Here is a 26,349-nt window from a genome sequence, read left to right as displayed (position 1 = left end):
AAACGTAACCCAACCGTCATTTCATACACACCATATGGAACTGTCCACCAATGACGTTGACCAATCAAAACAAAGAAGCCGATATTTTTAAAAAAGCAAAGGGAGTCGCCGCTGGTGCCTACACATCAGATGCTTAGACCTGTATAGTTTATTGCCATCTAAAAGAAATGTATTTGTTTGCGTTTTAATTTTTGTTTGGTGAGCTACTGTCAAAAAGAAAAATGACAGAAGAGTCGGCTGTAAAAGTTTGTGTTCGAGTCCGTCCGCTTATTGCGAGGTAAGTTTTATGTCAGCAGTGCGTCCCAAGTCAACTAGGAGAAGCTAATGCCAACTGTAAGTTATCTGCCGTTAGCTAAAATTCGGACGGTAAGGACGAGTCTTTTTTAGCAAACGATAACTGTGTATCTAAGTTCAGCGGTAAAAACGTATTACTCACACCTTTATCTTATCCAACGTTAACTAAACTAAGTTAAGTTAGTGCTCTGGGGCCATAGAAGTTTAGAGGTCATTTTAACTCATTTTTCTGATAATGCATTAAAATAACTCCCGATTTGTTTGTTTGGTTTGGCTATTTATTTTGTGCTAGCTACATGCATTGCTGTAATGAAACGAAACGTACAGTAAAATTATCTCTGAAGGGACTAGAGATGACGCAGTTGGCGCCAGTCTCCTGTTTTTCCAAGTACTCATTGGAGCAAGGCGCCCATCAGTGTAAGCGTCACTAGTAAATACGTTAGCTTTCCACTCGGTCACTGAGGGGAACTTATAATACAGCATCACAGTCCCAAATCTTCTGTCGTACATAGGAAAGATCTTGACAATAATTGAGCCCTTTGTGAGAAATAGAAACTATTTTAACAGGAATTGCATTTTTTGGGGGAATCTTGATATCCCAGAAGACAACGAAGATTTGACTTCTGAGTTTTATAACTAATGTATGAAGCTAAATTTCATATTCATTAATGCAAATTTCCAACAAAAATGATTTATTGTCTGTTACATTTACAAAGAAGGTAATGCAAAACATTGATTCAGTTAATTTCTCTACAAATCCAAATGTATTTTGTTTCATACTTATTCTATTGTTTCATCTTGGCACTAGTTAGGAAGGCCAGGGGGACCAACAGATTACAATTAATCCTGTGGGGGACATGAATGTCTGTAATGGCAGATGTAATGGCAATACATCTAGTAGTTGATGCGATACTTCAGCCTGGACCAAAGTGGTGGATTGTTGACATGAACAGACATTGCCATTCCTCCTGTCGTCTAAAGAATGTTTTAGCTTTATGAGAGAAAAATTTCAAGGATGAGGACTAGATGGTTAGTATGGCTACTGTAGCAGTATGTGCACTAGTGCACTGATACACACTTGGCTTATCTCTAAATTAACAAATCACTTTCTCATATATAGACTGTAATCTGTCATATTATTGACAGACTGTACATTACCCAGAGACTTTTCACCACATACGGATCTTATAGACAAAAGAGTGCTTGATTTTTCCTGCAAATATAAAATTTTATTTAAGGTGTGGTGTCCCAACCTTTGCTCATAAAATCATCAGGTATTTTTTAAAGAGCCAGATAAATCTCATAAAGCAACACCAAAAGTTGTCTCTTGAAGATGTTGGTGAGAAAGTATGTTAATGTTTCCACATATACCTTGAATCTATGTCCTTGTTACAGGGAAGAAAGTACGTCATCAGAGAGTGCAGAACCTGTTCAGCTGTTTTGGAAAGCTGATAAGAAGTCAATTCATCAGATCGATGATGGGAATTCCACCAAGAGCTTTAGTTTTGGTATGTTTTGCTGCATGTACAGGATTAAGATATGTGTTTACTGGATATTGTGATTCCTTTGAGACATTTATTATAGAGTCATAGTAATGGAAATGTACTACACATCCATTTTCCTCCTCTGTTGTCAGACCGTGTGTTCACTGCTGAAGAAACAACCAGTCAGCTGTACCAGGGCATTGCAAAACCTCTGGTTGTTTCCACTGTTGAGGGCTACAATGGTATGTAATGTAGGCTGAATATAGTTGTGGTATCATGTTGTTTCATCCCACACACTGCATGGTGTACATTTTGTTTATATATGTTTTGCGTTTGATCCACAGGAACTATATTTGCTTATGGACAGACTTCGTCTGGAAAGACTTTCACCATGATGGGGAGTGACCATATTCCTGGAGTTATTCCCCTGGCTGTGGAAGATGTCTTCCAGACCATTAAAAATGTAAGGACTGTATCATATGTTTGAAACATGCTACAACTTATTGTGCAATAATGTTTATTCTAAGCTATGCTTTTCTTTTGCCCAAAGTGTCCTAAGAAGGAGTTCCTTCTCAGGGTGTCTTACATGGAGATCTACAATGAGACCGTGACTGATCTGCTTGTTGACAGCTGGAAGCGAAAACCTCTGGAAGTCAGAGAGACAATCAATGTAAGTGGGCTATTTAGAGTTTTGGTGTTCAGTGACATTGGAATTGTTTTGCTACAGTCAGGTAGGTCATTAGTCAGGATGATTCATGACTCTGTTGGTTTTATTGAATTGTCAAGAGTAATGATCCAGAGTACAGATCAACCGATTATTGGCTTGGCCTATTATCACATCCTATACTTAGCATTTTTATGGTAATCTGCAACAGTTTTTTTTCAATAGCCAATAAATTAAATTAATTTAAAAATGTGCTGCTTTGGCTCTGAATGCAGCCACCTCTGCCTGTAGTCACCACTCTATGGTCTTGAGCTGTGAAATGCTGCTACACTTTTTGTTTTAGGATAATGCTGAAAGGTTGTCTTTTAATTGAACATATACTTAAAGGAATTTCAGTTTTGTGTTGGAGTTTGTGTATTAATTTTGATACAAATATTTTAATTTTTACTGCAACTGTATATCAGCAACAATATCGGTTAGCAGTCTTTTGATTACTAATATTGGTATCTGTGTCAGCCCTGAATAAACCACATTGGCCGACCCCTAATCCAGACTGACACTTCTTTTTCCTCTAAGTACAGATGTTGACTTGTAAAGAGCACAACAGCTAAGGTTCATTTTGGCTTGTGATCAAGTTACTGACAGAATTAACTGTAATAAGTGACAGCTTAATGGATAGCTGTCATTTCAAGTGACAGTTAGTGCTACCTACCTGAATCATTTTGTATGCTGATGTGTCTACTACTCTAGACCAACAGTTTGATTGCAGATTAGTTAGCATTAGAGTTTAGCAAATCCAGGCATGTTGCCAACCAGGAACCAGATCTAAAATGAAACTGGTTATCAGAATCCAGACAGAGTCAAGTAACAGAGGGATAAAAATAATAATGATTCCATCTATCCTTTTCTAAAAGTACTTGTTAAATCCACTTTACGGTGCTTTGCAAAGCAGTAAAAAAAAAAGGAAAACAGCAAGATTTATATGTCTGTCAAAAGGCACGGCTGAAAAATCAATCAGTTCTTTTTTTTAAACAGGCAATTTACTTACCATGGTAACCCTAACCCTAAGACAAGACCTACTCAGCCTGTGAAAACAGTTTTAGAATGTTTTTGTAACTCTGGAGAGAGGTTAAAAAACACAGAAAATGACCCTGATGATGTCATCAGGGTTATCTTAGCTTGAGCTTGGAGACTACACACATTTAATAGAAAGCCTGTGTTACAAACTGGGGAGACTGAGGTTTGAATTGCAGAGCCATTTACCAGTAAGGGAGGGTGTAACCGTGGACATCTTATTGGAATTACATACCAGACTCAAAGATAGGTGATAGGTGACTCCCATTTAAAGTTTGGAGGTGACTTAAAATATTACACTTGGCCTAACATCCTTAGTTCTATATTTCAAAGTCTAGTAGCACTCAAAGGTAGAAACTCTAAAAATAAGTTATTTCTTGTTTTAAATCATCATTGTGATTCTGTCTTGATAATTACTATGTGTAGAAAAACATTTACGTGGCTGACCTGACAGAGGAGCTGGTTACATCTCCTGCACAAGCCCTAGCCTGGATTCGGAAAGGAGAAAGTAAGACCTGAAGTTATTAATGAACAGGAAAATGATGCTGTGCATAACACTGTGTGTAATAACCATGTTTTCTGCACAATCTGCCTTTGTAGAGAACCGCCACTACGGAAAAACAAAAATGAACCAGCGGAGTAGCCGCTCACACACCATTTTCCGAATGGTAAGCAAAACCACACCCTGCAGTAACATTTAGGATTCAGAGGAAATCTGGATTTTTCATGGTTTTGTTTTTTTAGATCCTGGAGAGCCGAGAAAGGAGTGACCCAGCATCAGGTGAAAATGCAGATGGAGCCATTATTGTGTCTCATTTGGTAAGCTAGCTCCTTTTTATTTTTGTTTGCTTGTTGTCTGTCTTTCTGTTAAGTTTGCTTTCTATCTTTTTCTCTGTAGCACAGTTTGTATTGTAATCATTGTTTGCTCACTAGCAATTTTGCCTCATCTCCTAGAATTTAGTTGATCTAGCTGGATCTGAGAGAGCAAGTCAAACAGGAGCTGAAGGTAAGGTGGATTTTAATTCATAGAATCCTTTTAAGTTATTGATTGAAGCCACATGAAATGCATGCTGTACTAGGCCTGATGTTATGTTAGTGTTTACTGTGTATACACCACAGCGTACAATGAGTTTATAGTAATCCATCTGTTTTGATGTCTAAGGCACACGTTTTAAAGAAGGTTGCAATATCAATCGCAGCCTGTTCACACTCGGCCAAGTGATCAAGAAACTGACTGATGAAAGCCAGAAGTGAGTAAATGATGGACATTCAGTGCATTTACTACATTACCAATGTAACTTATTATTGTGTAATTTGAATCATCCATTGATACATTCAGCAGCTGTTGAGTTACTGCTCCAGATATATTTTCACTGGCCTGCAGCACAAGAACATCACCAGTTGTCATAATGTCAGTATCTGGTAGTGATATCAATTCTCTCATCTAACTCTCTGAAAGAAAGTAAATGAGTATATTTCCCAAAATATTGAACTGTTCTTTTACTCTGTGTCCTTAATTGCTTGAATGGCTTTATGATTGCAGACAAAATATTTGGATCTCCAGACCTCCATTATTTGGGGGTGAACATGTTACTAACGTTATTAACAGCTTCTTTTATGTCTTAATCATTTGGACATTGTAACATTTGCTAGATATTCTCTCTCTACAGGGGTTTCACAAACTACAGAGACAGTAAATTAACCCGCATCCTGCAGAACTCCTTGGGTGGGAACGCTAAAACAGTCATCATCTGCACCATCACTCCTGTCACTCTAGATGAGACCCTCAGCACTCTTCAGGTTGGTGGATTTCTCTCTTGCACAGCTCCTTACAGCTATCTTGACATTTTAATATTCAACTGTTATGTACAAACTCAAATAGTATAGTACATTTAAAAGGTTTGCTTCTATCCTCTGTACATTTATGTAAAATGAAACACTGCAGCTTTGCATTGGTATATGTGGATTGAATCTGCACCCAATATCCAAAACAGTCTGTCCAGAACGAACTGTTTTGAGAAACCACAAACCATTAGAACAAGCATAAGACTGATCAAAGCAGATGATGTTATGTTATTATTATATTAGTTTGCCAGCACTGCAAAGAAAATGAAGAACGACCCCCATGTGACAGAGGTGTCTGATGACGGGGCTCTGCTCAAAAGGTATCGCAATGAGATTGTAGACCTCAAACGACGTCTTCAGGAAGTAAGTATCACCACTCTTTGTTTTTCTTCAATCATGTTCTGTTTTGCTCATCTCTGCGAGTTCCATTACAGCTGAACTTTGTATTGACTGACTTCTCGGTGCCCTCCTACAGGTTTCCATCAGTAACACAGACCACAGCGACTGAGAAGGAGGTTCTCTCCCAGCTGCTCCAAGAAAAGGATCAACTCCAGAGAGAACAAGAGGACAGGATCAAAAACCTAACCAAACTTCTTGTCACTAGCTCCAACCTGGTTCCTTTTAAAAAGGTATCTGTTAAAAAATAAATGTGTCATTAGACTATACCTTTCTCTTAATTATAACAGCTATGATCTTGTTCTGTTTTTAAGATGCCTAAGCGCAGAGTTACATGGGGAGGAAAAATGCTCAGACTTGCTCGTCCATCTGCCTGTGATGGTTCATCTGACCTCAGCTTTGCAGATCCTTTCATTCGGAAGAGGAAAGCTGATCGCTCTTGCCTGATGGAGCTGGGTGAAGGTAAGGTTGAATGCATAAAATATATAAACTCTCTGCCCAGTGCAAATCAAAATCTTTTTATCATGCCTATTTTCAGACAACTGCACATCATTGGTTTAATGCACACTTGGTTTCTTTTGACAGATGATGAGGACTTTGACACTCATTGGGAGATTCCTGATGAGCCGTCAGATGAAATGGAGATCAGTCAGAGCTCTGTCACTGTTCGAAGCTTTGGAGACAGGTGAATGTTTTTACATTAGTTGTCACTGAATGTGTTATTGCTTCAACCATTGCCATGATAACCAGGCATCCAAATCAGGTTTTGAATGTTGTGCAGTAACTGGCACACACCAGCTCACACTGTGACATACTGAAATTGACAAAGGGCAACTTTTTGCCATTTCACCATGTGGCTTTTATACTGTATATTTACTGCTACCCAAATTCAAGCTTGAAGTTACTGTATACAATAAAACCCTGGTCTTTGAGTGTTGTATATTTATCTCTTTACCAGTCCCAAAGACTTTGTGTCTCCAGACCGGATGCGTGAGCTTTCAGGGAAAGTGTCCAACCTGGAACTACAACTGGAAATGGAGAGTCAACAGAAAGAGGAGGCCATGACAAAAGTAGAAACATTGAATCGAAGAGTGGCAGAGCTGCAGCTGCAACTGCAAACAGAGTCTCAACAGATACAGGAGGCCTTAAAGAAAATACAGACAGCAGAACAGAGGGCAACAGAGTTGGAGCTGCAGCAACAAACAGAAGCTCAGCAGAAACTGGATGCCATGGAAAAAGTGGAGATGCTGCAGTTGAGAGTGGCAGATCTGGAGAGACAGCTTGAAGAACAGAGCCATGGTCAGACTGAAACTGAGCAGGTGTGCTGTGTTTAAACCTCTTCAGAGAGATGAAATCCTCAATTACATCACAGCATGAATGACTCCTTTTGCATACTGTTCCTTGTTTTTACTCTGACTTAGCTGTGTTTCGCTTGTTTCAGTACTTATCTTAATTTCTTGTTTTCCAGATGAGAAGAGAGTTTGCAGAAACCATCCAGCTGTGTGAAACTCTGGCTTCAGAGAAGGTTATTTTTGCTTGAGCACATTTGCTGTGACTATATCTAATCTCACAACTTGTGGCCTAGTGGTCATATTAATGCAGAAGTATCAATCAAGCTTAAGTCTGAAAAAGCCAATTCTGGATTTCAAGAAAAAAAATTGCAGTTTCACATATTTGTTTCACATTGCACATCAACAAAAGCTTTAAAATGTTTCCTCATTGGTTATTTGTTTATTTGCATTAAAATGTATTTCTATAGCAGTGCAACTGCAACTTCTGTTAAATCACAGATGACTTATTAATGTACAAAGTTGACATGAGCATGATTCTACATTTAGAATTACATAAAAGAAGGGAACTATTTCAGTGACTTAATGATAAGCATTTATCCAAGCCACTAGCGATGAAGAATACATTAGGGCAATACATTTTAAGGGTAAATGCTTTCTTATACTTAAACAGGTGAAATTGTATGTTTATAGGACATGGTGGTTACTGAGCGAGACTATCTGAAGCAGGAGCTGGGGATGTTCATAGAGCAGACTAAAAGTCTGGAGAAAGAGAAAACTGCTCTGTCACAGGAGCTGGAGGAGAAGAGAGAGATGGATGAGTTCAAATCTCTGGAGGAGGAGTTCAGGAAGGAGCAGGAGGTAAAGTTATTGATTAGATTTTCTTCAGACTGCTTTTGTAGTAATTGGAGCAGAGGGCAGTAGAGTTAGATAGATATATTGGGTTTGGGTTTCATTTGCTTAATTCATTTAAATATATTTGTTTAGTTTTTATTCCAAATAATTTTCCATTACTGAACGTTTTAAATTTGATTTTACTTATTGACACTTTTAATTTTGTTTGTGCAAACTTGCAGAGTGAATTGCAAAATGAAATTTCCAGCTTGAAGAAGGCCATTGAATCCTCCGAACTCCAATACCAGGAGCTACAGGTGAGATGACGAGTTCCTTCTCAGGTTTATTAAATCTGAGAAAGTATATGAATTTGTTTTGTGTGATGATATTGTCAGTAACAGTGAACATACACTATTCTTCACCTGAGTTGAATCATCTTATCGTCTCATGTGTCACAGTGTTAACTGCTGACAGTCCAAGTCCCAATCTACTATTGGGTCACAGTGTTGTTACAATCCCAGCCCTCTATGAGATCAGTAACACCAAATGTAGCAGACCATGTGTTGGAATTGAATGGTAACTAATGCTCTTATATAGCTTTTCTAGTCACATCGATAACTCATAGGGCTTTACACTATGTTCACATTCACATATACACATAGACTGGAGGTGCCGGGGATTGCACCACTGACTTTGTGATTAGCTCCTGAGCCACAACTTCTGACAAAGAATGGGTGCTGTAGTCAAATGATAGATCTGACTTGTATTTTGAATGGTCACTTCAACTTGTTTTTCAATTTTTAGTGGGCTTCACTGACAAGTTAATATTAAGATACTAAGGAAACAGTGAGAAATTCTGAAATCAAAAATATTTGATTCCTATCATTGCAAGTAAAAACTATTGCAGCTTGGTTAAATATTTTGATTTGTTGTTTTTTTCCAGGCCAAACTAGAAACACTCTCTGAGGAGCTAAAGAAGAAAACTGAATTTGCAGAGGAACTTCAGAATATGGTATGGATTAGGTTCAGTGGTTTACTAATTACATGTCAATATCGTAAATGTGCAATGGAAAGCCAGTACATATTTCCAGAGGGTTCACTCACTTTTCTTTCCGCTTTAAGTGTAGTAACTCAAGAATAAACATCACTACTATATTATACAGCACTACATACACTATACCATGCGACACTATATAACAACATTACTACACAAAAAGGTATTGTAAATATAAGATATAAAAGAACACACTGATATGATTAGATGGAGTATAGTTTAAGTGAAAATGTTAGTTGTTTGCATGTGATATATGGGAGTATTGGTTAAGTCTGAAGCACTGAAAGAGATTAAGTTGTCTTGAAGTGTAAAAACTGAAAGCAGCTGACATCAGTTGTAGTGATCAATAATAAAACAGGTGACCTCTGTCATTAAACAGGTTAATTCTCTCACTTTTCCTCCTTCCAGAATGGCAAGGACCTGGTGCAGGAGGTGGCAAAGCTTCGTCGCTCTCTGGATGATGCAGAGGGAGTCAGCAGAGATACGAAGAAGGAATGGGCTTTCTTGCGCAGTCAGAACATCACTCTGGAGGAGATGAATGTGCGATTTTGCAACCTGACAATGCAGTTAAAGTGGTTAAAATGTTCAAAGTGGTTTAAGTTTTGGTCAACTAATTGTCTGACCTAAAGGCAAATAGTGTTTGCATACACTTGGTCGTCTCTGAATGTGGGAGAAGAGATGGGGTTTTTACACTTCAGTTTTCTTCTTTGCGGATAGGATACAGAACATAAATCGCAATGTCATCACTTCATATACAATGGGGACATTTGTTGCATCTTTTCCCTCGTTTTTCGTCATACCGGTGCCATTTAACAAAGGCATAAAAAAGTCATTAAATGAAGAGGAAGTACATATTATATCTTCCAAACAAAGATTTATTTACTTGGGAGGGGTGTATCACTGTTAAAAATCTGTCTATTTTTACTCAGTAGTATAGAATGTAGAGGTAATACTACATGTTATGATTATGACTATTATGATTATTAGTTATTTAGTGTCGACACCTATAGTTCAGTTCATTTTAACAAAGGAAAAATTAGTTGTGCAGAGAAAATCAAAACAAAGTTAATTCATCTGACAGGGAATCATGCTGAACTTTTTTTTTTTTTACACACAACTAGTTCGTGTTCTGCTTTTAAGACCTATGTGTTTCTGCATTTATTGTCTTTGTCTTTGTTTTGTTGTTGTTGTTGTAGGTGTACAAGTTACACCAGGACCAATCTCTGCATCATTTTTATTTAGTTTAGTGTCATTATCTCCTCTCCAGATGACCCTTACTGCCAAATTTGAGAAGATGGAGGCTGAGGTGAATAGCCTCCGTTTTCAACTTGAGACAGAAAAGTCACGCTACAAAAAGATGCAGAGCGATCTCCAAAAGGAGCTGAATGTTGCATTTGATGAGAACACCAAGCTCACCGCTCTGCTAGATGGCAAAGTCCCAAAAAGTAGGTTTAAAGTCAAAGTTGTTTATATCATGTAACTCTGCAAAACAGGCTATGAGTGCAGACATTCAGTTCATTGTATATGCTCAGAGTCTGCAGTGCACTCAGATTGGGAGTTGTAAGATATTATCTGTCTCCAGATCTGATAGACTGTGTGGAACTTGAAAGGACAGTGGCTAATCTGAATAAAGAGCTGGCAGCATCCTGCAAAGCAGAGGGAGCTCTCAGAGCTCAACTTGAGGAGCTGGCTTCATTTCAGACTCTTCCAGATAAGGTGGACAATTTGATGAAGCAAGTAAGTCCCCAAGACATCCTCAAGGGATAGTGTGCAATAGAGGATAGTATATTACAGTAATCATGTGGCTTCATTCTGTGTCATTTCAGGTTTGTGAGTTGACCGAGGAGCTGTGTACTGTTCAGACTCAGAGGGACAGCTTGATCTCAGCCCAAGCTCAGTATCAGGAGGAGGCTCAGCAGCTCAGAAGCTCCCTGCAGACATCTCAGGATGAGATTCTGAAAATTCAAGCAGACCTTACTGCTGCTGCTCTGAGAGAGAATGAGCTGAGCCAGCAGTGTGCTGATGTAACACAGCAGCTGGATTCACTTCGCACAGACCTGGAGAGCTCTGATGCAGAGAGGAGTCATCTTATGGCTAGCATTCAAGAGATAAGATTGAAAGTAAGCTACAGAATATGAATATGGATGCTCTAAACAATTAGCGCTATCTTACCTTTGAAAATACAAAATCTTTTAGGTTTTTAATTGGCAATCTCCTTTCAGTAGAATCTGGTCCTAACTGATGTTACTTGAGCTGTGTGGACTGTCTCTCTATCAGCCATCTCAGCTATTAATATCATGAACTTAAGCACAGTTTTGAAAAAAGGTTTATCTGTCAAATTGTAGTGCACTGAGATCCATTAGCCTCTAAGCAAACTAATATTTAATTTATTGATATTCTTTGTCTGCTCAGAATAAGGAAATGTGTCTTTGTAATTTCTTAAGTGACACATTTTATTCAATTCTGTGGGCATAGAAATATTAGTCTAAATGTACCAGTTCACTTACTTTTTTCCCTACAGCTTGAGGAGAGTGAGCAGCACAGAGCGTCACTGGTTGAAAAAGTGAATGTGATGCAGCAGCTGATGGAGGATTTGGAGGAGAAGCTTGCTGACAGTGAAGTTTCTAGAACCACAGAGGAGGAGATCAGCAAAGAACTTCAAGAGCAAGTATGAACATTGATGATACTTTATTTTATTAAATCATCTTTTAAGGTTGAGATGATGCTGACTTCCTCTATATGATTACACTCTGTCAGACTTGTTGTTCATGTTCCTCGTCTCTCTCAAAATTGTTCCTGAAATGAAAACTAGATCAGTTAAGTAGTATATACCATATGTAAATATACATGAAAGTGTTTTTTAGTTTTGTTTTACTACTTTTATATTTCTAGCTGAACCAGCTGACTGAGGAGCTTCAGAGTGTGCGAGCTGAGAAAGAAGCTCTCCTGTCTGAGCCAAATGCTGGTGCTCAGAGCTCTGCAGAGGAGATAGAGAGGCTGCTCTCTACAGTTACATCTCTGACTGCAGAGAGAGACCAGCTCAGGATGGACCATGCAGCAAAATGAGGAGATGGTGAGGCTTCAATTTTTCTAATGATTTCAATGACAAGACAAATCTGATATCTCTTAAACATTTTATGATGTTGACCATCCTCTCTCACAACTTAAATAAATCATTGATGCAAATTATTTTATTTTATTTTCGCTGTGTAATATTCATGTTCTGTGTGAAAGAATATATGACAAAAACAGGTTTGAAAAAATATATTGATGTGCAAATTAATCACACAAAAAAAGCCACCAGTGTGTAAAGGCTATTATTTTTGTTTTGTTCTAGCTAAACTAGCTTAACTAATCCTTCCGTGTCAATGTAAACAGATGCGCAGTGTATCGCAGAGTATCCAAGGTGAGAAAGAGACTCTCCTGATGGCCAGCGCTCAGAGCTCTGCAGAAGAGATAGAGAAGCTGCTCTCCACTGTGGCCTCTCTTAGTGCTGAGAGGGACCAACTCAAGCTGGACCTACAGGAAAATGTGGAGATGGTCAGTTATCATGTGACTGCTATGCCAGTCCAAATTTTAAAATGCATTCACTTCCGTCAGCTGTTCTAGGCTTCTGCCATTTGTCTTTTGTCTCTGCATGACTTTGCCCAAAAGATTTTTTTTAATCAAACAGATGATTGAGAATCAAGAAGAGCTGCGGACAGCTCTGGAGAAGAACCGTGAACAGAAGGAGCAGATCAGACAGTTGGAGACTGTACAAACATCCAAACAGGATGGTACTGTCACTGAGATGAGTGCACAGCTGGAGGCACTACAAACACATGTAAGAGACTCTTGATGCATCAGAAAACTTTTTAAATTACAAAATCAAATCTTGACTAAAAAGGAAAAAATGCACTCACAGAGCAGTTATTCTCACACTTTACAGATTAAGACTTTGACTGAGGAGCTTGGATGTGTGCAAGCAGAGAGAGACAGTCTGCTGTCAGAGAGGACAGCCAACACTCAGAGCTCCACAGAGGAGATGGAGAAGCTGCTCTGTAAAGTGACGTCTCTCTGTGAGGAGAGAGATCAGCTGCTGGAGACACTGGAGGGACTGACACAAGAGAAGGAGCAGCTCAGGGCAGAACTGGAGGACAGAATGATGGTACGTTAACATTGTTTAATATTTGTGACTTGTCCAGTTTGAGGGTCTTAGGACAGAGGGTGTTGTAATACTGTACAGATTATAAAGCCCTTTCAGGCAGATTTATGATATTGGGCTATATAGATAAAATTTGACCTGGCTTCCTACATCTTGTCAACAAAATCAAGAAAAAGACTGATATATGTTATCCTGTGCTACAGATCTCTGTTGTTCAAAAACTGTTAAAAACACATCAGTGAGCTACACTGTTGCCGTTGTACACTGATGTGTTCCTTTGATACCATGAACACAATGTAGTTTATGTTGATTCAGTCCCTTTATTACAGTGGCCCTTAAGGTCTATGCACAACGACAAGTCAGAAAACACAACATTTCACAAAACGGAAAGGGTAGGGACAACAGTTCTTCTTTGTGATTGGACAGAATTTCAATTCAATTCAGAGTTTATCCAGTGATGTGTTCACGGTTGGTGGCTGATAAGGATTAGGAGCATAAGGATCGACAGAATGATCATAGAGAGTAGTAGAGGCTATAAAGCCAGGGTACGTTTTATGATGTTCCTATGTTTTGATTAATTTGTGCGCACGTAGTATAGTCTATACAGAGAGCCATTACAACAGACTGGGGCTCTCACACTTTATCTGTGTGTCTATACCTCGCTAAACTGCTGCAGCTGGAGAGAGAGAGAGAGGGCGTGCGCATGGGAAACTGGCCTTCATATTAATGCTCTCTCTATATATATATTTATACAGTATAGTATAGACACACAGATAAAGTGTGAGAAAGCCAGAATGTTGTAATGGCTCTCTGTATGGACTATAAACTTATATTGTGCGCACAAATTAATCGAAAACGTAGGAACGTAGTAAAACGTACCCTCACTGTATAGCCTATACACTAATTTTCTCTCTCTAAGATCATTCTGTCGAATCCTTATGCTCAATTCTGTCACCCACTGAACACATCACTGGATAAACTCTGAATTCACAGGGATTCTGTCCAATCACAAAGAAGAACTGTTGTCCCTACCCTTTCCGTTTTGTGAAATGTTGTTTTTTCTGAATGTTGTTTTGTGATTTTTGCTGTGTTGACCTTCAGGCACTGTACTTATAATCAACTGCTGCAGAATACACTTGAGCACCAATATGGATTAATCCACACAAAAATAGTCCCATAAATTAACTGTTTCCTCCTGAATTACATTTACTGAAACCTACAGTTGGCAGCTGTTTAAGGAAATAACTGAGCCTTTTTGAAAAATTAAACTATATATTTATGAGCTATTTGCACGACATTAGTTGGCATTGACATTAGTTAGTGTTTTAGGATGTGTGATCACAGCGTCTGTGATGTTCAAGAGCTTTCCTCTGTGGGTGAATAGAAAATTTGCAACTGTTTCTCTAATTTGTAGGCTACAAAGACTCAAAACCTTCTACAACCACTTCAAGAGCAACTCCGAGAACTGAATGAAACACACATTGACCTGGAAAGAATAAGCAGAGAGAAGCAGGTTGAGCTAGAACAACAGGTTTGTTTCTTGCAGCATATTTCACAAAAGCTGTATGTGTAATATACCTAGTAATAAACAAATAAATAAATGAAAAAAATGTGTGTATATATATATTTTAGGTTGCAGAGTCTCAGTGTCTTCTACATTCTCTTCAAGAGGAGCTGCAAGAGCAGAAACAAAAGAACTCTGATCTGGTGAAACTGTATGAGCAGAAGGAAGCAGACTTACAGCAGCAGGTGACTTCAAAAGTTAAGGAAGGGCATTTTTAAAACTGATCCTTCATTGTCTGTATTCTAACTGGTAGTTGGGTATGATTTCTTTTTAAACAGACAAAGTTTCTAACCGATAAGCTTGAAAGTGCACAAGCAGAGAGGGATGTCCTGTTGTTTGAGAAAGAGAACAGTGGTCGGAGCTCCACAGAGGAGATGGAGAAGCTGCTGTGCAGAGTGACGTCTCTCTGTGAGGAGAGAGATCAGCTGCTGGAGGGACTGGAGGGACTGAGACAGGAAAAGAAGGAGCTTAAAGCAGAGCTGGAGGCAAAGATGGAGATGGTAAAAGCCTGGACTGAAAGCTGTAAATTAAGATTCTGGTATTTCCTGTGCATTTTTGCTAAAATCTGGTCCTTTACCCCAGGACAAATGTCTGCTGAAACCTGGGATTTTCAGCATGTGTGTCTGTGTTCAAACACTGAAGATTATCACTTGCACCGAGACAAAAATGCTTTCTCCAAAACTCATTGACATTTCACTGCAGCCGTTATACAAAAGTCTGTTCAAATATAAAAAATGTTTTAAAAAACTAATAAACAATGTTTTTATTATCAAACTTAACTTATGATGAGAAATCCAGGAAACTGGAGAAAAATACCAAAATTCAGAAAGTCAAAAGTTTAAAAACCCTGCTACAAACTGAGGTCACATTCTCTCGTGTTCTCTCTCTGTCATGTAGATGCAGTGTGAGTTGCAGCAGCAGCTCAGCTGTGAGCCTCAGTCACTGAAAGAAGAGCAGGAGGCTGAACGACTTCTACAGGTAAGATCCACATATTCTCCTTGTTACAACAGTGACTTTTTATTGTATTTATAGTTCATTGTCCCCACAGCATCAAACAAAACTACTGTTCTATCATGTCCATCTTTCTGCACTGATTTTCATATTGTTGCCTATGTATTCTGCTGTTTTCTCAGGTGGATAAAGGCCTTGCGAGAAAGAAATTGAATAATATTGAAAATGTTAATGACCTCTCCATTGCATTTCAGATCCAACAGCTGGAAGAGTATCTAGATAAGACCAAGGAGGAGGTGAGCCAGTTGAAGTTTGACCTTCAAGAGAATGTAGAACTGGTGAGTTTTCCCTCCCCTCATTATCTTTTAATTACTACACATACGTATTGGGACTTTTACGGTTTAGATTTTAATTACAATGCAGTCTGAAAGTATTCAGACCCCTTCACTTTTTGACATTTCATTAATTTGCTGGCATATGCTAAGCCATCCCCTCACCAATCTACACTTGATACCCTATAATGACAAAGCCAAAACTGAAAAATGTTTGCAAATTTATGAAAAAGGAAAAACTGAATACATTGCCATAAGTATTCAGACCCTTTACTAATGACACTGGAAATTTAGTTCAGGTACCTCCCATTTCTCAGGATCACATCTGAGATGTTTTACACCTTGATTGGAGCCCTCGTGGTAAATTTGGTTGATTGGACATGATTTGGAAAGGCGCACACACCTTTGATTGACTAATCAATTAAGCAACAAACTGTTGCAGCTTTTAATAGTGAGACAGGCCAAGTTACCCCCCACCCCCTGGTTATTCTCTCCTTTTTAATGATTTGTACATAAATCACATTTATCTTTACTTGTAAACTTGTGGTAATGATATATTTCAGATGATCGAGAACCAGGAGGAGCTGAGGGTCTCTCAGGAGAAGATCAAAGTTCTTCAGGATGAGATCAACATACTGAGGAGTCAGAGGGCAGAGCTGGAGAGCAGACCAGCCAGTGGGAATGATGCACAGAGTACAATACAGATACAAGAACTTCAAAATCAGGCAGGACTTTTATACATGAAGATACAGAATGAACCTGCTGTCTAATGCTGGCCGTTCCCTCTCGAATAGATTGTGATTACCAACTAAACTTTAGATTTTGGCCAGATTTTTGAAGACAAGCTTATTCAAATACAGATATTGCACATTCTTGCCAATATTTTAGATTACAATTAGGTCTTTCCTTGCAGATTCAGAGTCTGACTGCAGAGCTTGAGAGTGTGCAAGCAGAGAGAGACAGTCTGCTGTCAGAGAGGACAGCCAACACTCAGAGCTCCACAGAGGAGATGGAGAAGCTGCTCTGTAAAGTGACGTCTCTCGGTGAGGAGAGAGATCAGCTGCTGGAGACACTGGAGGGACTGAGAGAGGAGAAGGAGCAGCTCAGGGCAGAGCTAGAGGACAGGATGGGAGCACTACAGAGTGAGGTTGGTCACTCAGCATCCATTGCACAACTGCATGTATTTTTGTGCGTATAATAGCAGTTGAGATAAAACATTTTGATTCAAAGCCAATTTGGATCAACTTCCACACATGCACATTAATGGAAGGAACATCTTCCTTTATGGCAATAATGACACTTTCATTGTATGTTATTTTGACCTTTAATATGTTTATTGGGTTTGAGCTCAACTGACACACCCCCATGATGGATATCATCATTATCATTTTTAGTAGGTATACTGATGTACTGATGTTCAATACCAGTGCTATTTCTTTCCACCAAATTTAATGTTTGTGAAATTCTCTGTGTGGACATAATTAAGATCATTCATATAAGCTAATGTGAGACTGTCATCAGTTTTATCAGGTCGGATTAAAAACTCTCATCAGTCTACTTGATCTCTGCCAGTACTGACCTACTTAAGCAGACTGTATATTGGCCAGATGTGAATGATTCACATTAAGTGTCATTGTAAGTAATGGCAGGCCATCAGCTCAGTTTGTCAGTGCCACAGCCTCCCTGGCCTCACACAAAAGTAATCCCAGCATTCCACACAGTGAGGTATACCTATATGGGGAGAGTCGGCACTGCCGATTTTCAACATTCAGATCGTCATCAAGAGGAGAAAAAGTTCAATTGGTAAAAGTTGATAGCACAGATTTGTTGCTTTATTAGAAGCTATCTCAGTAGCATAGTTTTTCCACCAGAGAGCAATGACAAGTCTATTTTTGTCAGATAAGTATGTTGGAGCCAAGCAGTGATGGGGCACTGTGGTTTTATCCATCAGTATGATACATTTTGCAGTTCATATTAAATTCTTCCAGTTTTGTTTAAATTTCTGTTGTGTGCTCTGTCAAAAATGTCTTAGTTTGTGTCTTGTGCTTGGTTTGTCAAACAAAAGGAGATAGAAATGAATAATTGGCCCATATCTGCTTCAACAGATAGCACAGCTGAGTACATCTCTACAGACTGTTACTGAGCAGAGGAATGAGCTGGAAAATGATCTACAGCAAAAAATGAATATGGTGAGGGATCTGGGCATCATATGTGATTTCAACTTAACATTTTTTTGACAATGTCTCAGTGGGTTTTGCGAATTTAACACATTCTTATTTTCCTAATTCCTAATTTGGCTTCGGATGATGTTTTTTGTTTAAGACTTCCACAACACAAGAGCTTCTAGAGTCAGTCCAAGAGGAGCTTCATGAACAGAAGCAGATCAATTCTGATCTTCAGAAAGTGAGTCAGGAGAAGAGGTGCTCTTTAGATCAACAGGTTTGTGTCTAAAACACTTTGTTATAAATGGGAAGAATTGTTTTTATGAAACATTTTCATGCTTTCAGAGCAGGATGACCCTTTCATGGCTCCATTCTTCACAGATAAGGACTCTAACAGAAAAACTGGAGAACACTGAAGCAGAGAGAGACAATCTGCTCTCTGAGAAGGAAGCCAGCTGCCAGAGCTCCACAGAGGAGATGGAGAAGCTGCTGTGCAGAGTGACATCTCTCAGTGAGGAGAGAGATCAGCTGCTGGAGACACTGGAGGGACTTAGACAAGAGAAGAAGCGGCTCAGAGAAGAGCTGGAGGACAAGATGGAAACACTACAGAGTGAGGTTTGTGAAGGATAACTTTACGTTTATAAAACAGCATCTATTGCACAGCTGCTATATATTTTGTATCTGATAACCATTGTAATAGGATATTTGGATTCTACATAGTTTTAGGCTGAAGTTAAAGACACACTTGAATGAATGGTCCTTCTAACTGCTCACAGATGAGGACTTTGACAGAGAAACTGGAAAGCACTGAAGCAGAGAGAGAGAGTCTATACTCTGAGAAGGAAGCCAGCTATCAGAGCTCCACAGAGGAAATGGAGAAGCTTTTGTGCAGAGTGACGTCTCTCAGTGAGGAGAGAGATCAGCTGCTGGAGACACTGGAGGGACTGAGTGAGGAAAAGAAGCAGCTCAGAGCAGAACTGGAGGACAAGGTGGAGATGGTACACTGGTGCAGTCATTGATAACAACAATTCAACAGCAGTTACTTAAACCAGCAGCTCTATGTTGTCAGTTAATTTGTGCTCTCTTCCAAATCCAGATGTCAGCCATCCAGGAGAAACTGAGTGAGCAGGAGCAACAGAACATGCAGCAGCAGTCTGAGAGAGAACAACAAGAGGCCAATCTGCAGCAGGAAGTAGGTCCAAAGCATTTACTGGCAAAGTTTTAGAGGAATAGTTTGATACCACTCTTATATCTGCCAGGTACATATGAAGTTACAGGTAGCAGCCAGTTAGCTTAGTATTAAAACTGGAAACAGAGAAATGGGTAGCCTGGAGAACAACTCGTACAGTTGTCATACAAGACACACAGAGATATGTTTCATTAAAAGGTTTGTTTTAAATGTGTCTTTTATCTGTGAAGTGTTCTCTCTAATCAGTAACTATCTGAGGTATGGGGATGAGGAGGCCTCTGAGATGATGGATGATCTCTAACAAAGCCCATCCTTTACATGTTAAAAAAACATTCCAGTGTTTTTTTTTTTTTAATCACAGAAATCAATAATAATCTCCATCCCTCTGTTAACATTACTGTTTATGGTGATGCCTGTTCTGAATGACCTGTAACTGTCTCTGTTGGTGCTGTCAGGTGCAACAGCTCGAGGAGCAGCTCCAAATGCAGAAGGAGAAACAAACCCATGCTAAAGCTGAGGCAGATGCCTTACAGCAGGTTTGTCTACAGTCCTACAGGACAAGCACCAGAAATAGTTGCACGCTATTTTGTTGTATTTCAACAATTCCCCACAAAGGATAAATAAAGTATTTCTGATTCTGACACATCTGAAAAGTTACAGAACTAAACGTTCATCCTCAGTTCATCCAGTGAGATGAGACTAAAGTTTTAGGTGGCTCAGTATTTATTAGTGGGGTATTGGAGAACTAGCTTTAAATTAGGGAAGAAATGTGATATACTGAGGCTGCTTTAGTTGGAAACATTTCAAACTGGAATGAGAGAGTGTAGTTCTCCTTTTGTTGCCACTGAGGACCAGCCTACATTTTTCATTTACTACACAGTGATGAGTAGGATGTTGATCTTCCATAATGAAACTTAGGGCACAACAGTAAACTGCATCAAGTTGTTTTAGTATGGAAAGAGCAGCATATCCACAGCACAGACATGATGGTCCACCACATCCCTTAAACATTTACAGAGATGTCTTAAGAACATTAAGGCTGACTGTAATCTAGACATTACTTGTGATGGACAAGGGCCATGAGCATCCAATACTGTACAGAAAAACAGATTATTTATTTATTATTTCTTTTTTCAGTTGCTTAGTGAGGCCAACACAACCATCTCAGACCTCAAAGAGCAGCTGAATAGTTTGGCTCAGATCACCACCGGAGTCAAGGAGACCGTGTCATCAAGGCTGCACGACTCCACTCAGCAGCTTCAGGTAATGTCACCACAGAATTTTTATTAATCAGCAGCTGAAAGACAAAAACCAACATTAAGAATTTAACATAACTCCTTATACCACTGTACTGATGTCATTGCAGGAGTCCTTCAGAGGATTCCAGCACTTCATAGACACTTTTTCCAAATATAATTCCACATCCCTGGACAAGGCCCTCACAATGCAGTGTTCCCTGAAGCATCATGTGACCTCTCTTCCAAAACCCACCATGGATACCTACAGTGCTATCTGTCTGCTGGGGCAACAGACTGTTCAGAGACTGGGAAACATTACCGTAAATATCAATATTTTTTCTATTTGAAATTTTATGAAGGTCTTACTCTGGTGGCGGCTATGAAGGTAGAGTGCTCGCCCACCAACTGGAAGATCTTTGGTTCGATCCCCAGCTCCTCCAGTTGATGTGCCAAAGTATCCTTGGGCAAGATACTGAACCCCAGATTGGCACTGATGCAGTCGGTGTGGGAGTGTGAATGTGTGTGTATGTGTTAGAGGGAACTTTGTATGTATAGAAGAAGTGCTTTATGAATGCGTGTGTGAATGGGTGAATGTGGCCTGTGGTGTGAAGCACTTTGGTTGATACGACTAGAAAAGCGCTATATAAGTGCAGTCCATTTACCATTTATTTTAACCTGAACGCTTGTGCTCTCTGCCTCCCCAGGAACACCTACAGGCTCAGGCCCAGGCCTACAGGAATCTGTTTGAGGAGTTGGTGAAGAAAGATTTGACTGTCTTTGAGGAGAGGAGGCTGCAGGATGTACTGCTGTGTAGAGCGCAGGCACCCAGCTACTCTGTCAAATATGAGGACTTCCACACACTGTGGGAACACAGACTGACTGAGCTGCTGGACAAGAGGCAGCTCTATCAGCAGGTGAGAATGTGTCTCAAAGGTTGTCATATAATTAAGTTAAATAAGTAAGTATAGACTGAGCCAGGAGGAAGATTTGATGACACAAACCTCATAAAGGTCCTGTTTGTCAAACCTGTGACTTCTACATTATAAGTGATTGTATGTCATTTCTCAGTATATATCCATCTCTCCAACATTGCTGTACTGAAACTTTATGCTGACTCTGCTGGCATTGTAGAAAATGGCCAGTATTTTGGAGAAGCTCTGGGCCAACATGGCTTCATATCCCAGTGAGCTGTCAGCTGAGATCAGAGAGCGGGAGAAGTTCAAGGAGCAGCTACAGGCCGTGCTCACCACCCAGCCAATCAACTTCAGCAGACTCGACAGCATCCTGAAATGTGAGCTGGACCGCAGATCTGCAGTGAACAGCAGGAAGGTGACTCTGCAGGTAGGTGTTTAACATTCACTTTTCTAATCATTTCTTAGAATGGAGGTTCTGTTTTTGGTTTGTCGCTCAGATAACAGGATGTCTACAATACTGTAGAAATTTTATGCAAAGCAGTTCAAATGAATAGCTTTTGAGGAATTTTTGTGCAATTTTTATTTTTGCAAGAGTCTTGGACCACTGCATATAAATGGAAAAAAATCTGACATACAGCCAATGATAGTCTGTCACTGTGTACTTTATCACTATGGTTGTGTTTCTTTCCCCATGAAACAATTAACGTTATCTGTAGATGGTTTCCAGTCAAATACAAAATTAACACAGGTACATCTGTAACAGTATAATATACTGCAATTAAAGGACAGTGGCATTGGAAACTGAAATACTTACCTCTTATTGTTGAATATATTGCTGACTGTGCACACTACTGTTTAACATGGGTGGTAATTTTTTATTTTAAAAATAAATCATGATCCTAATTCATAACGCTAGTAACATTTCCACTGGTTTAAATGTGATTAACAAATTGTCACAGTTTTCCATAATATATAATGCTGTTGCTTTTCTTTCTAATTCCATATCTTCAACGTTCCTCCTGCCTGGCATCATTGTTGAACAGAGTGGCCTGTTTGAAGAACTGAAGCTGCTGAAGGCTCACGCTGATTCTCAGCTCAGAGAGGAGAAAAGCAAAAGTTCTACTCTGCTGCAGGGGCTGGAGGGAGCTCCTCTGAAAACAGAGCTCTCCCTGCTGAAGGACAACCAGCAACTTGTTCTGCAACTCCAGCAAACTGAAGAAAAAGTCAAAGTATGTCTGCTTTATTTTCTTATGATTGGTGTCATCAATTAGTACCAGGCACCACTGTATTCAAATCTCAGGTTGTAAGCAGTTTGGATTAAATACCTACATCTCTAGGAGATGAGAAACCTCTGACTTATCTTACTTGTTAGTTTTCTGTACATCCCACCTTTGAAAATAAGTGTTTTCTCTCACAGTTTGTGGTGGGCCAATACTGTTGCTTCCAGTGTCTCATCTCAAAATGGCATGACTGGGAAACCTGTCTGTTAATTGTCTATATTTTTCCATTTTCCAGGCACTGTTTGAACAAAATGAGCAGCTCAAGGAGGCACAAATAAAAGCCAATAACAGGGTGTCCAACCATAAACAAGCCACTCAGCTCCTGCAGACAGAGCTGCAGGACAGCCGTGCACAAATTGAGGAGAAAGATACAACAATCCAAACCCTCAGGAGCAAACTGCGAGAGTCTGAGGTTTGTCTAAAGATCTCATTTTCAGGCCCATCATAAAGGACTTAGTACCAGCCTGTAGTTTGGTTGAAGAGGTTTGATGACTTTTACATTATACTCTGACCTAATGTATTGTGTGTCATTCTTTTTTTTTGTTTTGTTTTGTTTTAGCAGTTTAAATGTTAATCATTGAACTTACATTGAGCAGCTTATATTGTAATATTTGTCCTTTTCCATATCAGAAAAATGCATCACCGAGTGCTGCAGAGCTTGAAAAACTTCAGACTAAACTCTTCAAAATGGAGGTGGAGCTGAGGTCAGCAACTGATAAACACCAACAAGAGTAAGAGCCCTTATGATTCATTTTAACCCTTTGTTTTATTCTTGTTTTGCCTTATTAGTTGGCTGTACCTAATGGGTTGCTGTAATGTCAGGTTTTCTTTCACTGTTTTTTTAAATGTGTCAGATTGCAAAAGAGGTTTCATTATGTTATGTCTGTCAAGAATCCTGTTGACAGTCCAGAACATTTTAGTAGTATTTTGTACCTCTGACAGATCAAGGTCATAAGCCTTCTCAGCTGTCCACTTTGTCCAAGGAAAAAACACAAAGGGGTTTATTTGTTATTTGTGCCATGACTGACTGTTCTGACCAGAGTTTTGCTCTGCTCAGTATCCAGAGGATGACCACAGTGTTGAATGAAAAGGAAGATTCATTGAGGAAGCTGAGGGAGACCTTGAGGAGATCACAACAGCAAGGAGAGGAGTCGTGTAAGTCAGCAGTGTCTCTGTATGTTGTTTTTTAAATTGCATGAAAATGTATTTATACTTAATTGCAGCTAAAGTAAGTAATGAAGCTGCTAACTCTGCCCCTAAAAGTTGATTGATGTAGCTTTAAAGTGAATTTGTTAACTATTTAAAGAGTAAGACTGGTCAAATTGCGAATAACACTAATGTAGTTATGTTGAATTCAGTCCTGCAGGGGGAGGACCTTCATGCTAAACTCACCAATCCCAGAGGTTTGGTGATCAAGAGCAGCATTCTGCTGGAGAAGACCAAACTGGAGGAGGAAGTCAGACAGCTGCAGCTGAAAATAACTGAGCTGGAAGGGTAAGATTAACCAGTCTGAAGGTAGAGCTACTGGGATAGTTTATGTGATTCACTGCATCTTTTATTCCTGCTCTGACATCTGTCCCTGTCTCTACAGTTTGGTGTCTACCCAGCAGGCAGAGATCAACAAGTGGAAGAGTAGAGCCATCAAGATGAAGGCAAAGAGCAAAGCTGAAGTGGACAGGCCTTCATCACCCTGCACTCCCATTAAGAGGGGCCTTCCAATGACCTCAGACTGCTCCAACTTCCTTAGTTCACCTAAGAAGATCCTGGATTCTCCCAGGAAGCTGCTGGGTTCTCCAAAGGTCTCTCTGCTCGATTCCCCCAAAAGCAGATTTTTTGATGTGGGCGGGAGCTCAGAGCTGCTGTCCAGAACCTGTCCCAAGCAGTTCTTTGATAACTCCAGCCTTGGAACCATTCCAGGTAAGCTGCCTCCCCCACAGTTCACCTACATTATAGAGTAGCTTGTCTGTCATTCTCCCATATGATTTTCTTAACATTATGAAGACCCAAGCTGTTTGTTTTGCCAGAAGTGTCCCATGTTCCTGATGCACAAGATGCAGAGAAGGGTAACTGCTGCAATATCACACTATGTATTCGGGATCACTGGGGTTGTATGAACAGAAGCATGGGGTGATGGGACTTTATCAGTCTTCCACTGAACCCTAAAACATGAATCAGCACAGATGCACACTTTCATCAACTACTGAATTCACTTCTTTTCCTTTTTTGAATTACCCTGAGCAACCTTTTGCACTGAGCTTCTGTTTAGCTATCAAGTTTCTTTTGCAGGACTAGGACTGTCTGCAGAACAAGCATTATCTTCTAAACAAGAAAACCTGCTTTGCGGTATGGAAGCTCAATTATGGCACCAGGGTTATATATAAAACATGAAAGGGATATTAAATGATAATTTTAAGAAGTTGAAATGAAGTTGAAATGGTGACGCAATTCATAAATGATATTGAACAAGTCAGCTTTACAAGATAATAAGTCAAAATCAACTATCTTACTACTTTAACATTTGACCTACCATCTCAAAATGTGAGTTGGAATCTCAAACTTTCAAGATACTTTTTAATAATTTTGATAATCGGTTAATTCGTTGATTTTGATAATTGGTGAATCTGTGTTTATTAAATCTTTTCTTACTATTTTTACTTAGCTTAAGGATTCCTGTTTTGTCTTTCCTATGAATGTATCTGTATTTTCCTTATCCTGGTTAAAATAGGCTTCCAGTTATTACTAAACCAAGTTTTAATCCTTTATCACAAATGTGATAAAGGATTAAATAGTATTATAATGTTTTAATGTCAAAATGTTGATCATGTTTAATAACCTTAAAAAGCAACAGTGTACAGCATTATAAAGCTGGTGCTTTAATTCTCGGATCCTAATATCTGCTCTGAGTCTTTGAGGTGTGTCCTACATAACACACACTGATGGATGACTGAAACAGAGTCCAGCCATTACTGCTTGATACTGTAGTAGGATTCATGTTACTTGACTATTCATTTGTCTGATTAAAGTGTGGTGTGTTACAGATGCTGATGCAGGTGCAGGTGCCAGTGCAGCCAGAAAGGAGGAGTGGTGGCCTCAGTCCCCAAAACAAGAGGATATGTGTAAAACCCAGTAAAACATACCATGTGCAATATTTTTAAATGGTTTTGTCTTTTTAATGTTTCTGGCTTTTTATTGTTTCTAGCAGTTTGTTTTTTCTCATTCTGTTTTACTCTTTTAATAATAAAACTGCTCTTGCTTCTAGACTCTGATGTCTTCTTCACATTTCAGAATGTAGGATGTACTCAGGACAGAATATATTTTTTGGATTCAGAGTATTCAGGAGTAATGTTGTGATCATTTCTTTACCAAATATACACTATATATACACTGTACATCATTATGGAGAGACTGAGCCAGAGGTCTGTGTGTTGTGAAGATCTCCTAAAAGGTTTGGAGAGACTGTATTATTTCTTCACGTATGTCAAACGATGGTAAGTCTGCTTCCTTTAAACAGGTCTCAAAGCACGAAAATCTCCTTTACAGTCAGCTGTCCTTCCACCTGTTTTTACATTTAAGCCTTAGAGAAGCAGAATGATGAGGTCATACAGATCTTTCACATAATGTGAGTTCTCTGAAGATGTCTG

At 39.3% G+C, this 26,349-nt stretch overlaps 2 protein-coding genes across 2 annotated transcripts in view; one reads left to right on the top strand and one right to left on the bottom strand.

Moving 5' to 3' along the window:
* LOC108899331 (gap junction beta-7 protein-like) overlaps positions 1–26,349 on the bottom strand; it is a 494,318-nt gene that overhangs the window by 15,593 nt on the left and 452,376 nt on the right. The gene's annotated exons all lie outside the window — the stretch shown is intronic.
* Positions 82–25,968, top strand: cenpe (centromere protein E). Its single transcript, XM_018699727.2, has 55 exons — positions 82–277; positions 1,690–1,802; positions 1,931–2,020; positions 2,123–2,241; positions 2,329–2,448; positions 3,943–4,024; positions 4,117–4,184; positions 4,261–4,335; positions 4,471–4,522; positions 4,679–4,766; positions 5,187–5,316; positions 5,605–5,730; positions 5,844–5,990; positions 6,072–6,219; positions 6,343–6,442; positions 6,716–7,076; positions 7,226–7,282; positions 7,740–7,907; positions 8,123–8,197; positions 8,824–8,892; positions 9,343–9,474; positions 10,202–10,379; positions 10,517–10,671; positions 10,761–11,054; positions 11,456–11,602; positions 11,827–11,997; positions 12,313–12,474; positions 12,608–12,757; positions 12,863–13,081; positions 14,493–14,609; positions 14,711–14,827; positions 14,921–15,142; positions 15,540–15,620; positions 15,848–15,931; positions 16,489–16,650; positions 16,839–17,072; positions 18,031–18,114; positions 18,248–18,364; positions 18,469–18,702; positions 18,864–19,085; positions 19,184–19,279; positions 19,732–19,812; positions 20,414–20,539; positions 20,643–20,834; positions 21,219–21,428; positions 21,646–21,855; positions 22,472–22,657; positions 22,944–23,120; positions 23,339–23,439; positions 23,766–23,863; positions 24,067–24,202; positions 24,300–24,625; positions 24,733–24,771; positions 24,995–25,051; positions 25,747–25,968. Exons 1-55 carry the CDS (start codon positions 222–224, stop codon positions 25,836–25,838), a joined length of 7,653 nt encoding a protein of 2,550 aa, XP_018555243.1. The 5' UTR covers positions 82–221; the 3' UTR covers positions 25,839–25,968.

The sequence above is a fragment of the Lates calcarifer genome, linkage group LG7_1 (assembly GCF_001640805.2).
Source record: "Lates calcarifer isolate ASB-BC8 linkage group LG7_1, TLL_Latcal_v3, whole genome shotgun sequence".
Taxonomy (NCBI): Eukaryota; Metazoa; Chordata; class Actinopteri; family Centropomidae; genus Lates; species Lates calcarifer.
The sequence above is the reverse complement of the archived record's forward strand: the minus strand, read 5'-3'. Positions and strand labels throughout refer to the sequence as shown.

Excerpts from the sequence above, each read along its gene's own strand:
- cenpe (XM_018699727.2), top strand. The coding sequence starts at position 222 with ATGACAGAAGAGTCGGCTGTAAAAGTTTGTGTTCGAGTCCGTCCGCTT. Across the intron at positions 2,242-2,328 it reads TCTTCCAGACCATTAAAAAT|TGTCCTAAGAAGGAGTTCCT; the intron begins GTAAGGACTGTA and ends TTTTGCCCAAAG. Across the intron at positions 15,143-15,539 it reads TGGAGGCAAAGATGGAGATG|ATGCAGTGTGAGTTGCAGCA; the intron begins GTAAAAGCCTGG and ends TCTGTCATGTAG.